The sequence below is a fragment of the Hypanus sabinus genome, chromosome 16, assembly GCF_030144855.1.
Source record: "Hypanus sabinus isolate sHypSab1 chromosome 16, sHypSab1.hap1, whole genome shotgun sequence".
Classification (NCBI taxonomy): domain Eukaryota; kingdom Metazoa; phylum Chordata; class Chondrichthyes; order Myliobatiformes; family Dasyatidae; genus Hypanus; species Hypanus sabinus.
Window position 1 is genome coordinate 9,563,448 of NC_082721.1, and position 14,619 is coordinate 9,578,066.

A 14,619-nucleotide genomic window follows, 5' to 3' on the forward strand; every position below is an offset into this window, starting at 1 on the left:
TTCTTTGATGAGGTAACCAGAGCTGAGCACAATATTCTAAGTGCGATTTAACCTGGATTTTAATGAGTTATCTCTTGCCCTCCTTTACACCAAAGGGAAAAGCCTTGTTCCTGTACTGTCCTGTTTTGCCTTCTCGTGCAGAAGCTTGAAGATTGCTCATTCAATATGGAACAAGCAAACAATGCAATCAGTAACGACACCCAGACAGATGACAAAACCATTTCTTTTACTCCTTCTTTCAAATATGATTCTGCTACTAAGCTGTGTGTGATCGGAACCTCTGATATACATTTTGATGGTGTGTTTTTGGGCTGATTGGCGATATGGCGCTTTGCTGTCTCCAAGGGTGTTTGGTGAGGCTTGGTGCAGAGTGCGCGGCCTGGAAATGGGGCACGAGCCCATGATCAACTCTATTTATCCCCGATCTTGGCAATTAAGGTGTTGAGCAAGATTGAAATCAGCGAGGGCAAGATCCGAAGGCCAGCGGGCGTCCAGCAGCGTCAGCCTGTGTTTAAAAAGTCTCTCTTTCTCTCCGTCTCACTCATTGCTACTGGAAGGCAGGACAGGTGTCTTCGGTCTTGTGCAAGGTTTGATCAGTGCAGCTTCTGCTTTGGACTCAGCAGTTTATGTTCTATGCGTTTCTGGTTATTCCTTTTTTTAAATTGCTGTTTAGTGTGATTTAGATTGGGGCGGACTGGCTTTGCAGCCTGCAGTCAACAAATGACACAGGGCTAAATTGAACTGAACTGAATGGTCCTAGATTCTGTGGTTTCATGTTTTATACTCTGTGTGATTTTCACTCATTTTTTGGCGTTTGTGCGATGCTCTTTTTTTTTGCATGCTGGGTGTTTGATATTTTCTTTGAACATGTTCCACTGTGTTTCGTGGCTGCCCGTGGGAAGCTGAATCTCAGGGTTGTACACTGCATATGGACTTTGATAATAAACGTACTTTGAATCCTTGATTTTGAAAATTTGTTCCGAGTAGAGAGTACACACAAAGCAACATTGCATTTGGATCCAATTGACAATGGAAGATTAGTGATTTTTTAATGAAGAAAAGCAAAACAAATAAATGGAATGACTTGCAAAGAACCTGAGGAAAAAAAGCAAATAATCAAAGTATATGGCATGTGGATAATAGAAAAGTGGAGGGCTATGTGAGCGGGAAGGATTAGATTGATGTTAGAGTAGGTTGAGTTAGCACAATACAGTCAATGGGACTGTACTGTGCAGTACATTTTCTGGACACTTTATTAGGTAACCCCTGAACCTAATAAAATGGCCACTGGGCATATGCATATGATTTTCTGCTGCTGCAGCCCATCCACTTCAAGGTTCAACATGTTGTCCATTTCAGAGATGCTCTTCTGCACACCGCTGCTGTAACGCCTGGTTATCTGAGTTACTGTCACCTTCCTGTCAGCTGGAACCGGTCTGGCCATTCTGCTCTCACCTCTCTCATTAACAAGGCATTTTCACCCATAGGACTGCCGCTCACAGGAAGTTTTTTTTTGTTTTGCACCATTCTCCGTAACCTCTGCATGAAAATCCCAGGAGATCAGCAGCTTCTGAGATTCTCAAACCACCCCATCTGGCACCAACAATCATTCCAGAGTCATAGTCACTTAGGTCACATTTCTTCCCCGTTCTGATGTTTGGTCTGAACAACAGGTGAACCTCTTGACCGTGTCTGCATGCTTTTACTCATAGAGTTGCTGCCAAATGATTGGCTGAATAGATATTTGTACTAACAAGCAGGTCTACCCAAGATATTGGCCACGGAGTGCATGTTCTAGAAACAGGCTATACAACCCATCGTATTCATGCCGAGCTATTTGGGTTACTTCCACTTGTCACTTTCCAATTGGTAAGTGACAATCCTTTGAGCAGTAATTTAGGGTGTGGATTTCCAAAAGTACATCTTTTCAGCCCCCAGCAGAAGGAAGGCAAGGGACAGAGGACACGAATGGCTTGCTGCCAGCCAAAGTAAAGGAGAATGAAAGAAATTCTGGTGAAAACTGAAAGCAAAAGGCAAAATATTGATAACCTTGATGACTTGTTCAGATACGGAGAGCCCAACCCACTCAAGTCATTCAGGGAATAGCTGTGCCCACCCTGTATTGCCTGCTCATAATGCAAGGATTGTTCAATACCGTTTTCTTATCTGTTTCCTGCCTTTCTGGAATTGGCAGATTATCAAGCATGGTCAATTGGGCTTCACTGATCATGGCTAATAACTTCCCAGATCCTTTGAGGGGTGGATTGATTTGGACATTTCACAACTATTTACACTTCTTTAAAAGTAAATACTTGTAAAAGAACACATCAAGAAGTGCCTGAGACTGCAGCAATTCACAGACACATACAGCTGGCAAAAGGCCAACTGACATCTCAGAAGTCATCTCCCTTTACACATATTTCAAACTAATGAGATAAGATATTAAGTTCCAAGGCTTTATAAGGCATTGGCTGGGCTGCATTTCAGGAATCATGAACAGCTCTGGGTCCCTTATCTAAGAACGAGCGCATTGGAGAGAGTCTAGATGCCAGGAATAAAGTATGAGCGCTTGAGCCTATACCCGCTGGAGTTCAGCAGAACAAGTGGGGGATCTCATTGAAACCTATCGAATATTGAAAAGCAACACACACAAAATGCTGGTGGAACGCAGCAGGCCAGGAAGCACAGTCGACGTTTCGGGACGAGACCCTTCGTCAGGACTAACTAAAAGAAAAGATAGTAAGGGATTTGGAAGTAGGAAGGGGAGGGGGAAATCCAAAATGAAAGAAGACAGGAGGGGGAGGGATAAAGCTAAGAGCTGAAAATGTGATTGGCAAAAGGGATACACAGCTGGAGAACAGAAAGGATCATGGGACGGGGTATGTGGAGCTGATGTTTCTTATAGTGGGGGAGTCTAGAGCCAGAATAGAGGGACATCCCTTTAGAAAAAGATAAGGCAGAATTTCTTTAGCCAGAGGATGGTGAATCTGTGGAATTCATTGCCTTAGGTGGCTGTGGAGGCCAATTTATTGGGTACATTTAAAAACAGAAATTGATAACTTCTTGATTAGTGAAAATGTCAAAGGTTATGGGGAGAAGGCAGAAGAATGGGGTAGAGAGGGTTAGTAATTCAGTCATGATGGAATGGTGGAGCAGATTCAATGGGCCAAATGGCCTCATTCTGCTCTCATGTCTTATGATCCAGACAGGACATATACTAAATAGGACCGCTTGGCAAAAATATTTTGGACTACTTGGTCTCTATTTCTGTGTTATTTCCACTCGCTCTTCTTTTTGTGCCTGCTCCATTTTGTCTGTATTTTTGTGTGGGAGGAGGGATTTTTGGGTGGGGGGGGGGTGTCCATGTGCCTGATCCATTTTGTTCGTTTTTTGTGTGGGGAGGTGGGATTTGGGGGCTGATGATCGTGCTGCTTTTCTTTACTTTCCTGGTTTCCTGGCTACCCAGAGAATTGAAGAATTTCAGAGTTGTATACTTTGATAATAAATGAACCTTTGAATCACTCCCTTCCTGGGAAGCAGGCATAAATATTTGTGTCTAACAAGATATCAACTGAGGAAAATCTTCAAAACTCAAAGGTCAAAGTAAAATTTATCAGAGTACATAGATAACAACATATACAATCTTGAGATTCTTTATCTGCAGGCATTCATAGCAAATCTATAGAACAGTAACTGTAAACTGTGCAAATATAGATATAAATAAATTGCAGTAAGTAATAAGCATGAAATAACAATATAACAGTCCTTAAATGTGTAGCTATCCCGTTTTCTTCAAGAGCCTGATGGTTGAGGGGTAGTAACTGTTCTTGTGTTCTTCTCTCTGCTCCCCCACATTTTAAATCTTCTCATCTTTGTTTACTCCGGTCCTGCCAAGGGTCTCGGCCCAAAACATCGACTGCCCTTTTCTCCCCCCGTAGATGCTGCCTGGCCTGCTGGGGTCCTCCAGTATTTTGTGTGAACTCTTTTTGAATTTGGTGGTGCAGGTCCTGAGGCACCTGTACCTTCTACCCAATGGCAGCAGCAAAAAAAAAAGTGGTGAGGATCTTTGATGAGGGATGCTGCTTTTCTACAGCAACGTTTCATGTAGACGTGCTCAAAAGATGGAAGGGTGTCCATTCTGATTTTCATCAGATGTATACTCATCCCTTGCACTGTGCTTGTAATCCACTGTGCTTCTAACAATTCAAATGCTCATTCAGATGCTTTTTAATGTCTACTGTTGTGTATTTAATATTTGAGTAATCTTGTATATATATATTGTTTGATTAAACATTCTTGTTCATTTAAATAATTCATTATGGGTTATATGTATAAATATATGAATTCCATATGTTAGCACGCTATGATACATGTGCACTGCACTTAAAGTAAATACAAAGTTAGACTTACATCTCTCACCTCATTTTTCTTCTGATTAGTTTAATCCTTAGAAGTTACTAAACATATTTGCTACATGAATATACTTGGGATATAGTTTTCGTGAAAGGAATACACACTCAGTGGCCACTTTATTAAGTACAGGAGTGGAACCTGCTGTAGCCCATCCACTTCAAGGTTTGATGTGTTGTGCGTTCAGAGATGCTCTTCTGCACACCACTGTTGTAACGTGTGGTTATTTGAGTTACTGTTGCCTTCCTGTCAGCTTGAACCTGTCTGGCCATTCTCCTCTGACCTCTCTCATTAACAAGACATTAACAAGACAGAACTGCTGCTCACTGGATGTTTTCTGTAGCGTTCTCTGGCAACTGCTGTGCATGAAAATCCCAAGATTTCAGCAGTTTCCAACAATCATTCCACAGTCAAAGTCACTTAAATCACATTTTTCCCCATTCTGATTGTAGTGTTCTCGCACAGGTGTAAAAGAACTCTGAACTAAACACCAAGCATAAACCAGTCAACGAGGCGGTCCCAGTAAGATTAACCGTTTACTGTTCACTCTTCCACATTAACGTATGGTGAAAACTGTTGATAAAACAATAGAAAATATATACAGTATTTGTTTCCTTCTTGACATCACATTTACATCACAAATACTTGCAAAAGTAAAACTACAACAACTATATTACATTAAAGTGCAACATACAGTCAGAATCTACCTACGCCATCGACTGGCTTTAAATACACTTCAACACAAACTATCTGCAACTCTTTAAATAACAAAAAAACATGAACTTTATCAACCGTCATTACTTTTAACAGAATCAGCGTTAACATTTTTAATTCAACTTATCGATTATCTCATGAACTTACGGTGTTGCTTCACTGATGTTTCTAGTGCGTAGAAAGAAAACTTTTCTCGCGCTGATCCTGCACACACAAGCCCCCTCCCTCCCGTTTCTCCAAACCGGTATTTTCCCACAAGACGTGGCGAAACCGGGTGTGATGTCATCGCATGCCGTGATACATCACAGACAATGAATTTACTTTAAACAACCTTGACTTTAACTAGAAAACGATGACAAATGAATTACTAAAGTGAAAATATAATAAACTAAACAAATGCCTTAAAGGCAACACACTGATGTTTGGTCTGAATAACAACTGATCCTCTTGACCGTGTCTGTATGCTTTTATGCATTCAGTTGCTGCCACGAGATTGGCTGATTAGATATTTGCATTAACGAGCAGGTGTACCTAATAAAGTGGCCACTGAATGTACAGAATTGCTTTTGCAGGTCATAGGTTACTTTATGGATTTCACTCTGTTGCTGCTTTGCAACAGCAAATTTAAGACATCAGTGATGATCCTGATCATCATTGCCATTTCTGCACCACAAACTGTCCTTTCAAAATTCGTCCTCAATGATTTCAACCTGCCCATACTGTACAGCCTCTAAAACATCTTTGGCATGTCCGATATCAGATGTAGGATGAGATTCTACCAATCCTATCCTTTCCTTGGATGATATCAATAAGCAAAGCTCCTTTCAATTGATAATGACAGTAAAGTCTCGTTATGTGCCATTTCATATTTTAGACTGATTTATATCGTTCAGGCAATAAACCGTGCGCATAGTGTATAATGAAAGCTGGAAAGAGCATTTGATGTTAATTCATTTAAAACAGGGATTCCCAATATTTTTTATGCTATGGACCCCTACCATTAGCCGAGCAGTCCATGGACCCCAGGTTGAGAACTCCTGTTTTAAAAGATGATGCCATGTTTTACAGAGGGATATTATCAGTTTAGCATGGAACAAATTTGGATTTCATCTGAGCACAATGCCTTTTAAACTTTGCAGGGAATGTACTGGTGTACCTAGCACCATTGAACGTATCAACATATTTAGACCAGTTTTAGCTCATTTTACTTGCTCAGTGCTGTGAGCTTTAAATCTGGCTTCTTAACTTTGGATCAGTTAAAGTGTTCTTAAATTAACTACATAATCATTCTGGAATCGAGCAGTTTGATTCCAGGTTGCTGCTTTAACACAAGGGTGGGGAGGACGAGTTGAGTGCCAAGGACCCGGGGGGGGGGGGTATTGAATAGCATCGGTCCTGCCAAGTTGGTCAGTGTACGAGGACAGGCACTCCAATCACATTTGCTCCGAACAAGAACTAAATCGTTTTATAAACGTTTTATGCTCTGAATTATTGCCACACGATTGGCTGATCATTTATTTGCATTAACAAGGCGCACTTAATAAAGTGACAATTCCTATTAATTTTTATTTAATTTTGGAGAATTCTATCCCACGTGATTGTTTAGTAAATGCTCCATTCTGTAGTTAATGCAAATCTGTCCATTTATTAGAGTTCATCAAGGTAAATATATTTTAAAGTCATCGCATATCCAGGTTAATCACATTACCAGTATAAAAGAGTTTACAAAATGTGTTCTTGGTCCAGAAATATAGCCAACACGTACTTGCCCCGAAGATAAGACTCACATAAAAGAGCATTAAAAACCGAAATCCATTATACAACAGAAGCCAAGAACTTTATCATAAAGTTTAATCACGTTTGACAGAGCTCTTTAAACTGTTTTAAAATATGCAGCTTTTAAAGGACTCCCCCCACCACCACATAAACACTTTACACCATTTCAGCACACATTATCTATGCAAAATATGTTTACTGTTCTCCCACATCCTGGCCCCCCCCCCCCCAAGTGACTGACCTGTTTAGTGACCAAAGAGTGAACCTGTGGTCCACCTCAGAAATATTTAAAGTGTTGTAAAGAGTCAGCAGTTCCTGACCACATTTCAACAGGATTTTGTGCAAAGTAAATTGTAGTTGCCCTGCTGACTACAGGTCTGAAATCAGCACGTGCAGCTGCTGGTGACCCTCCTTCAGTCTAAAGACGCACTAGGTGCTTTACAGGAAAGGGTTAATCTAAGCAAATTCCAAACCAACATCAACTATTTGCCTCAACCTCTGGGTCAGAAAGTGCAAAGGGCATTAAAATATCCCCACATGGTCATTTCAATCTTCATTATCACCCCAGATTGTGCAGTTATACCAAGAGACAGTGATCATATATAAAACAACAGTTCAAGTATTCAGATTGTCTGCCTTCGAAGCAATCACCAACACAGTTGGACTATGGGTCATTAAAGAATTCCACAGGTGACCCACGGGAGGTAGATGCTGATCAGCTCTGGAGCTAAAATATTACTGGCCCGAAGCCATGAACTTTAGAAATACTGAGGTGCACCTTGTGTCCGTTCCCTTTCTCTGCGTGGTTCCCAGATCAGTCCATCAGTTTATTGTTCTATAGTCACCAGAGTCCACTTCCTTCTTACGAGTGGGAGGTACGATCAATCCAGCATCACAACCTACGTTTTCAGACAAAAAAGGGCATAGGTTAACAAATAAATCAAGACCGTGACACTTACATTTTCAATTTTAAACTTAGAAGTAGACCATGGTATTTTGTACTTCAAGCACTTGAGTTTGATAAAGCATAAGAAATAAGTGATCTATAAATTACTTATCAGGTGAGGACGGGAACAGGAGTGAGATAGAGAGGCTGGTTGAGTTGTTCCACAACAACAACCATGGAACTCAGCATCAGTAAGACCGAGGAACTGATCGTGGGCTGCTGGAAAGGTAAGTCAGGAAGAGACACACCAGTCCTCACCTGGGGCTGTAGATACTGGAATTTGATGAGAAAAGAAGATGAGGAGTTGAACCAAATAAGGGAGTTGACGAGGACAGGGGGTGAAGTGGAATAAGTTGGTGTGGGTGATGCAGATATGGAGTCAATTGGCAATGGGAAAGGAACAGGGACAGTTTGAAAAGAAGGGGGTGTACAAGAAGACTTGAGTAGATACGAGGAGAGAGTAAGAGGACAGGTTAACCAAAATTGGAACTCAATTAACTGAAAGTTAATGCTGTTGGGATGTTGACTCCCCAGGCAGAACATTCGACATTTGGTAGGATTACTGCAAGCTTGTTGAAAACACCAAACACGCAAATCCTGGAAATACTCGTGTCTCAGGACTTTCTGCTTCCAGTTTTGATTTCCAGCCTCTGTAGCACTGCGTCAGTTTAACATCTGATGCTTAACCATACAATTTGCAAAGGCACTTCCCAGAACTTGGGAGTAATTGTGTTCTTGTAAACAAGGTGATTGAATTTAATGCCAAAGTGTCCATGTAAACTGCTGCAATAAACCATCAGAAAGCCTGTCAAATGAAGCCATTGATAAAATAAGACTTTTCAGAATACCCTGAAAGTTAGATTTAACATTGTGCTCAATTTACAATTATGGAATAAATTATGCAGATTTTAATATACTGTTAAAACACTGTTTATGTGCATTTATTTGAGTATTTTCTGTATAAATCTTGTCATGATGAAATTACATTAAATAGTACATAGAAGTTTTTAAAGACTGACATTTATAAATTTTCTTTGAATATATTACAAGTATAGCATATTAATGAATATTTAGTAATCATTTAAAATTTGTGTAGTGTTACATAATACACAATATTTTTCACATTAAAATATACAATATTGTAAATTTGTGAAAAATATACTGCTCGAGATGAAGTTTATTAACACAAGAATTAATAATAGATTTTTACTTTACTTGTGCATAGTTCAACCACTGAGATTTAGCTTTTCTCCACAAAAAATATTTAGCAGCATTTAATATATATTCATTTAACTTTAATTCTTCACAAGACTATAGCCATTTAGCTTAATAACTCAGCTTTGGGCAATTTGCAATGGAATTGAAATGACAACTGTACACTTATGCTGAAAACAAAATGGTCGTGCTTAAATAATAAAATAGAAAAGCTGAGGACAAGCAATGATTTGAGTAAAAATGACAAAGAAGTTAATGAAACTCAAAGGCAGCCATTTTGATGTTAAGGGTGAATGTGGAGAGGATATTTCCTTCTTTTAGGAGAAAATAGAACTAGGAGTCATAGTTTTAAAGACGTAGCCCATTTAAGACAAAAATTTATAGAGTTATAGAGAAGTGCAGCACTGAAACAGGCCCTTCAGCCCATCTTCTCTGTGTTATTTAAATTGCTTACTCCCACCGACCTGCACCCATACCGTAGTCCTTCATAACCCTACCATCCACACACCTATCGAAACTTGGCTTAACTGTCAAAATTGAGCTTACACACACCACTTGTACTGGCAGCACATTCCATACTCTTCCACCCTCTGAGTGAAGAAGTTCCCCTTCATGCCCCCCTCTAAACTTTTCACCTTTCATCCCTGATCTATGGCCTGGAGTGGTATCCCACCTACCCTCAGTGGAAAACTACTCCTCCCCTATCAGATTTCCACTCTCCTCCCCGAACTGATTGCTCCTTTTTCAGCCCTTTTATCTCTTCCATCAATCCCCTCCCAGCTTCTCACTTCATCCCCTTCCTACTCATCTGGTCTCTCCTATCACCTGCCAGTTGGTGCTCCCTTCCTTCTCCCACCTGCTGCCCTTCCTTTCCAGTCCTGGTGAAGGGTCTCGGCTTGAAACACCGAACGTTTAGCCCTCTCCATAGATGCTGCCCGCCTTGCTGAGTTTGTGTGCGCTGCTCAGGATTTCCAGCACCTGCAGAATCTCGTGTTTATGAAGTAAAATTTTCTTTTCTCAGAAAGGGTTAAGAATCTTTACAACTCTTCATCAAAGGGTGGTGGAAACAGGATTGTTGAATGATTTTTTAAAACGCCAGAGGTAGATTTGTGGCGGGGAATGGAAGGAATGGCTGCTGGTGGTAGACAGGAATGTGGAGCTGAAGTTAGAAATCAGATCAATCAAGCATGTGTGAAGCACAGATCTTACTGAATGGCAGAACTGGCCTATTCTTGCTTGTTGTGTAACGCAAAAAAAAAATTGGTTAACAAGATAGCTCATGATTAAAATGGCCACCTTTGGAAATTTTAAGAAGCATCTAAAAGATAACTAAAAAGAAACATGAAAAAATGCATATTAACTAGTATTAATGTCGCATGTCATTCCCATTACAAACGGCACATCAGATTAATCAAGGTACAAACACAGATTGTTTTTGTTTTTACAGTTTATGTTAGCTTATAGAAAATCATTTACTGTATACAATTATATTTATCTCAGATTCAAGTGAATTGCAAAGGTAAATTCAGGGATCATGTTGTATTCTGAACAACTTTACTAAGGATGAGGAGGAGAGCATTTGTATTTATTTATAGAATAATTCACAATCTTGGGCATCTCAAAATGTTTCACAGACCATCAAGGGTTTGTTGCTATGATACAGAACTTCAGAAGCCATCTTAAATAAAACCAGCTAAGGCCCAGCCAGTTCCCACAAATTCTGAAACTAAATGGGTAAACAATCAGTTTCCCTTCCCACCAGGTTTTTTTTTAATCATTAACATTGCCCAGGAGAAATCTTGCTCTTGGAGCAAGATGTTGGGTAACTACCATTCAATCCAGATAGCAGAATACTTCAGTTGTCCAAAAGAAAATTCAGGTAAAAGACCAGCAAGTTATGGTGAACTATTTCCCTGGATGTCCATTCCAGCTTCAGTAACTATTGTGGACTAGACGGTGTAGTTCACGTTATGTGGCGGCTCCCTTTTTTGTTGTGACTGTGTGATTTTGATTGGGGAGATGACCTGGAGATAACAAGTGACATAGTGCTAGATTGAACTGAACTGAGCTGAGCTGAATGTGCCTAAAGTCTTCTGATGTGTCTTTGGATTGGTGCTTTATATTCCGTGTTTTTCATCTAACCATATAACAATTACAGCATGGAAGCAGGCCTTCTAGTCCTTGCCGAATGCTTACTCTCACCTGGTCCCACTGACCTGCACTCAGCCCATAACTCTCCATTCCTTTCCTGTCCATGTACCTATCCAATATTTTTTAAATAACAATACCGAACCTGCCTTTACCATTTCTACTGGAAGCTCATCCCATACAGTTACCACTCTCTGAGTAAAGTTCCCCCTCATGTTACCCCTAAACTTCTGCCCCCTAAATTTCAACTCATGTCCTCTTGTTTGAATCTCCCCTACTCTCAATGGAAAAAGCCTATCAACTCTATCTATCCCCCTCATAATTTTAAATACCTCTATCAAGTCCCCCCTCAACCTTCTACACTCCAAAGAATAAAGACCTAACTTGTTCAACCTTTCCCTGTAACTTAGGTGCTGAAACCCAGGTAACATTCTAGTAAATCTCCTCTGTACTCTCTCTATTTTGTTGACATCTTCCCTATAATTTTCACTCGTTTTATTTTTGCTGATTGTGCAATTTGAGCTTTACTTTGCATGTTGGAGAGGGGTCGATGTTCATCTTTGAATGTGCTCCATGTTTCCTTTGTTTCATAGCTGCCTGTGGGAAGACAGGTCTGAGGGTTGTATACTGCATACGCATTCTGAAACCGCTGATCTCTCAGATACAAATCTTCTCAAGCTGCTGGTTTTAGTCTGCTTCATTCAAGGTCACATCTGAGTTTTAGTCCACATGAATGTCAAGAGGTACGGGAAAAGAGCCAGGAAAGTAGAGCAGAGTCCAGGATCAGACAAGCCATGGTCTGACTGAACGGCAGTGCAGGCTCAAAGGCCTATCCCTGCTTGTGTTTTACCAATGTCCTGGCCAAAATTTCTCCCTCAACATCTGTCCATTTTACTCTGCCATGGACGGTCCCAAACCCGGCTGCTAGAGGAGGAGGGTGGGCATGGGACTAGCAGCCCCATCCCATAAGAGCTACAGATATGCCAACAGAGGCTCCAAAGACCTTATCCCTGGGAGAGCGAGGATCTTTGTTTAGGAGAAGAATGGAGTCGTGTGGTGAAGGCGGAAGGCACAGGGCCGGTCAACTTTCTTTCAGCCCAGGACAGAGGACGCTGGCGAGCTGCTGTTGGCAGTCCCGGCCCCGGTAAGGATGAGGGGCTTATGGAGAATCTTGCTCTCTGTGTACTCACGATGCCCTTTGGCTGTGAAGCATTTTGAGAAACCCAAGCAGGTAGAAAACAAATTCTATCTTTAAATTTTACCATTGAGCTGGTACTGACACCAAGGTTAGGTCCCTGTTACAAACTAATATTTTGATCTCTAAGTTTAAAAACACATTTAGTTTAGCAAGTTAAAGACATTAAAGTAGATAGGCCTTTTAGGTTCATCTGTTGTACTTCTCTGTTTAGTGAATTCATGTTAAAATAGAGGATTGAAATCTACTACAAATCTACGAGCTGTCAATCCGATTCTGGCTTTGAACAAAATTATCTTCTTGCCCTGAAATACAGATAACGGGAAGAGTTTTGGTATCTAGCGAGAGTTCAGTAGAAACTATTCCAATTACGAACGCAGTTAAGTGGAGACCCACTCCATCTGCCCATACCCCAGACACTCCTCCCACAGGCTCACCTCCCCCCCCAACTTGATTCCACGCTCCACCTTCCTCTCCCAGATTCCATCTTAGAGGCGTCCACCCAAAACCTCCCAGCTTCTGATGCCGTTTCTACTCTCCCTTCCTCCACCTACACTGCGGCCGCGCGAGACTGTTACCGCTCAGGGCATTCCGGAGTTCAATTCCGGCGCAGTCTGTAAGGAGTTTGTACGTTCTCCCTGTGACCGCGTGGGTTTCCTCCGGGTGCTCCGGCTTCCTCCCACGGTCCAAAGGCGTACCGGTTAGTAGTTTAATTGGTCTTGTGATGAGGCGAGGGTTAAAACGGGTTGTTGGACAGTGCGGTTTGAGAGGTGGAAGGGCCTGTTCTGCGCTGTAACTTGATAAATAAATATATTGTTTTATACTGGCATTCGATCACCCCTCTTTCAGTCCAGATCAAGGGTCTCGACCAGAAACGTTGACTCTCCAGGAGATGCTAACCCACTGAGTTGGTCCAGTGTTGTGCCTGCTTTGGAACAGATTTCCCAAACTTGGGTCCACAGCTCATTAAACTCTTGATTAGTAGCTATTGTTGAGGGTTCATGACATAAAAAAGGTTAAGAAACCCCTGCCATAGAGAGTCAGGTGTCATTCAGTGACTAACAGGGCAATAAAAGTCAGCCAGCCAGTGACTTGATCCAAAACCAACAACTTTGCAGAGGAGAAAGCTATTTTTTATGGTGGAAAAGAAACATTCCCCTGTTGGATGTCCAAAGACTGAAAGCTTGTCATCAGGAGAGAACAGCAGCGATGGGGGTTCTGTTACGCTGCACACACAAGACCATAAAATAGGAGCAGAATTAGGCCTGTCGACCCACTGAATCTGTTCTGCCATTCTATCGTGACTGATCTATTTTCCCTCTCAACACCATCCTCCTGCCTTCTCCCCATAACCTTTGGTACCATCACTAAACAAGAACCTATCATCCTCCGCTTTAAATATACCCAAAGACTTGGCCTCCACAGCCATCTGTGGCAATTTCTGGCTGAAGAAATTCCTCCTCATCTCTAATTGGTTCTAAATGGACCTCTCTTTTATTCTGAGGCTGTGTCCTCTTGTGCTAGACTCTCCCACCATGGGAAACATCCTCCCCACATCCACTCTATCTAGGTCTTTCAATAGTTGATAGGTTTTAATGAGATCCCCCCCCACCATTCTCCTAAACTCCAGTGAGTACAGTCCATGAGCCATCACACGCTCCTCACACTCACCCCTTACATTCCAGGGATCAACCTCAAGAACCTCCTTTGGACCCTCTCCAATGCCAGCACATCCTTTCTCAAATAAGAAGCCAAAAACTGCTTACAATACTCCAAATGTGGTCCGACCAATATTTTATAAAGAAGTCAAGGGGAGAAGGTACAAACTCTTTACAGACTGCGGCAGGAATTTAACCCTGGTCGCCGGTGCTGTAAAGTAACATGCTAGCCGCTACACTACCCAAAGAATGGGTTTCTTATCTTTGCAAGCAAACCCAGTCTTTCAAATTACATGCCATCAATTTACCAACTAAAGGGACGGCCTTCTATTCTGAGGCTGTGCTCTCTAACTTTAGACTCTCACACTATTGGAAACATCTTCTCCACATCCAATCTATCTAGGCATTCAAATATCTGGTAAGTTTCAATGAGATCCTCCACCCATTCTTCTAAATCTAGTGAGGGCAGGCCCAGAGACATTAAACACTCTTCAAAGATTAACTTTTTCATTCCTGGGATCAGGCTCTTAAACCTTCCCTGGATTCTCTCCACCAGG

At 41.4% G+C, this 14,619-nt stretch overlaps 1 protein-coding gene across 3 annotated transcripts in view; it reads right to left on the reverse strand.

Moving 5' to 3' along the window:
• Positions 1 to 3,591: 3,591 nt before the first annotated feature.
• Positions 3,592 to 14,619, reverse strand: part of mfsd12a (major facilitator superfamily domain containing 12a) — a 64,344-nt gene continuing 53,316 nt past the window's right edge. Inside the window, exons 10-11 of one of the 3 annotated variants that reach the window (XM_059991086.1) lie at positions 7,679 to 7,799; positions 3,592 to 4,983 (exon numbers count right to left, since the gene is read on the reverse strand). In XM_059991086.1, the coding sequence (XP_059847069.1) occupies positions 7,723 to 7,799 (77 nt within the window). In that variant the 3' untranslated portion in view covers positions 3,592 to 4,983; positions 7,679 to 7,722. The other 2 variants (XM_059991088.1, XM_059991087.1) reach the window with 2 other exon arrangements.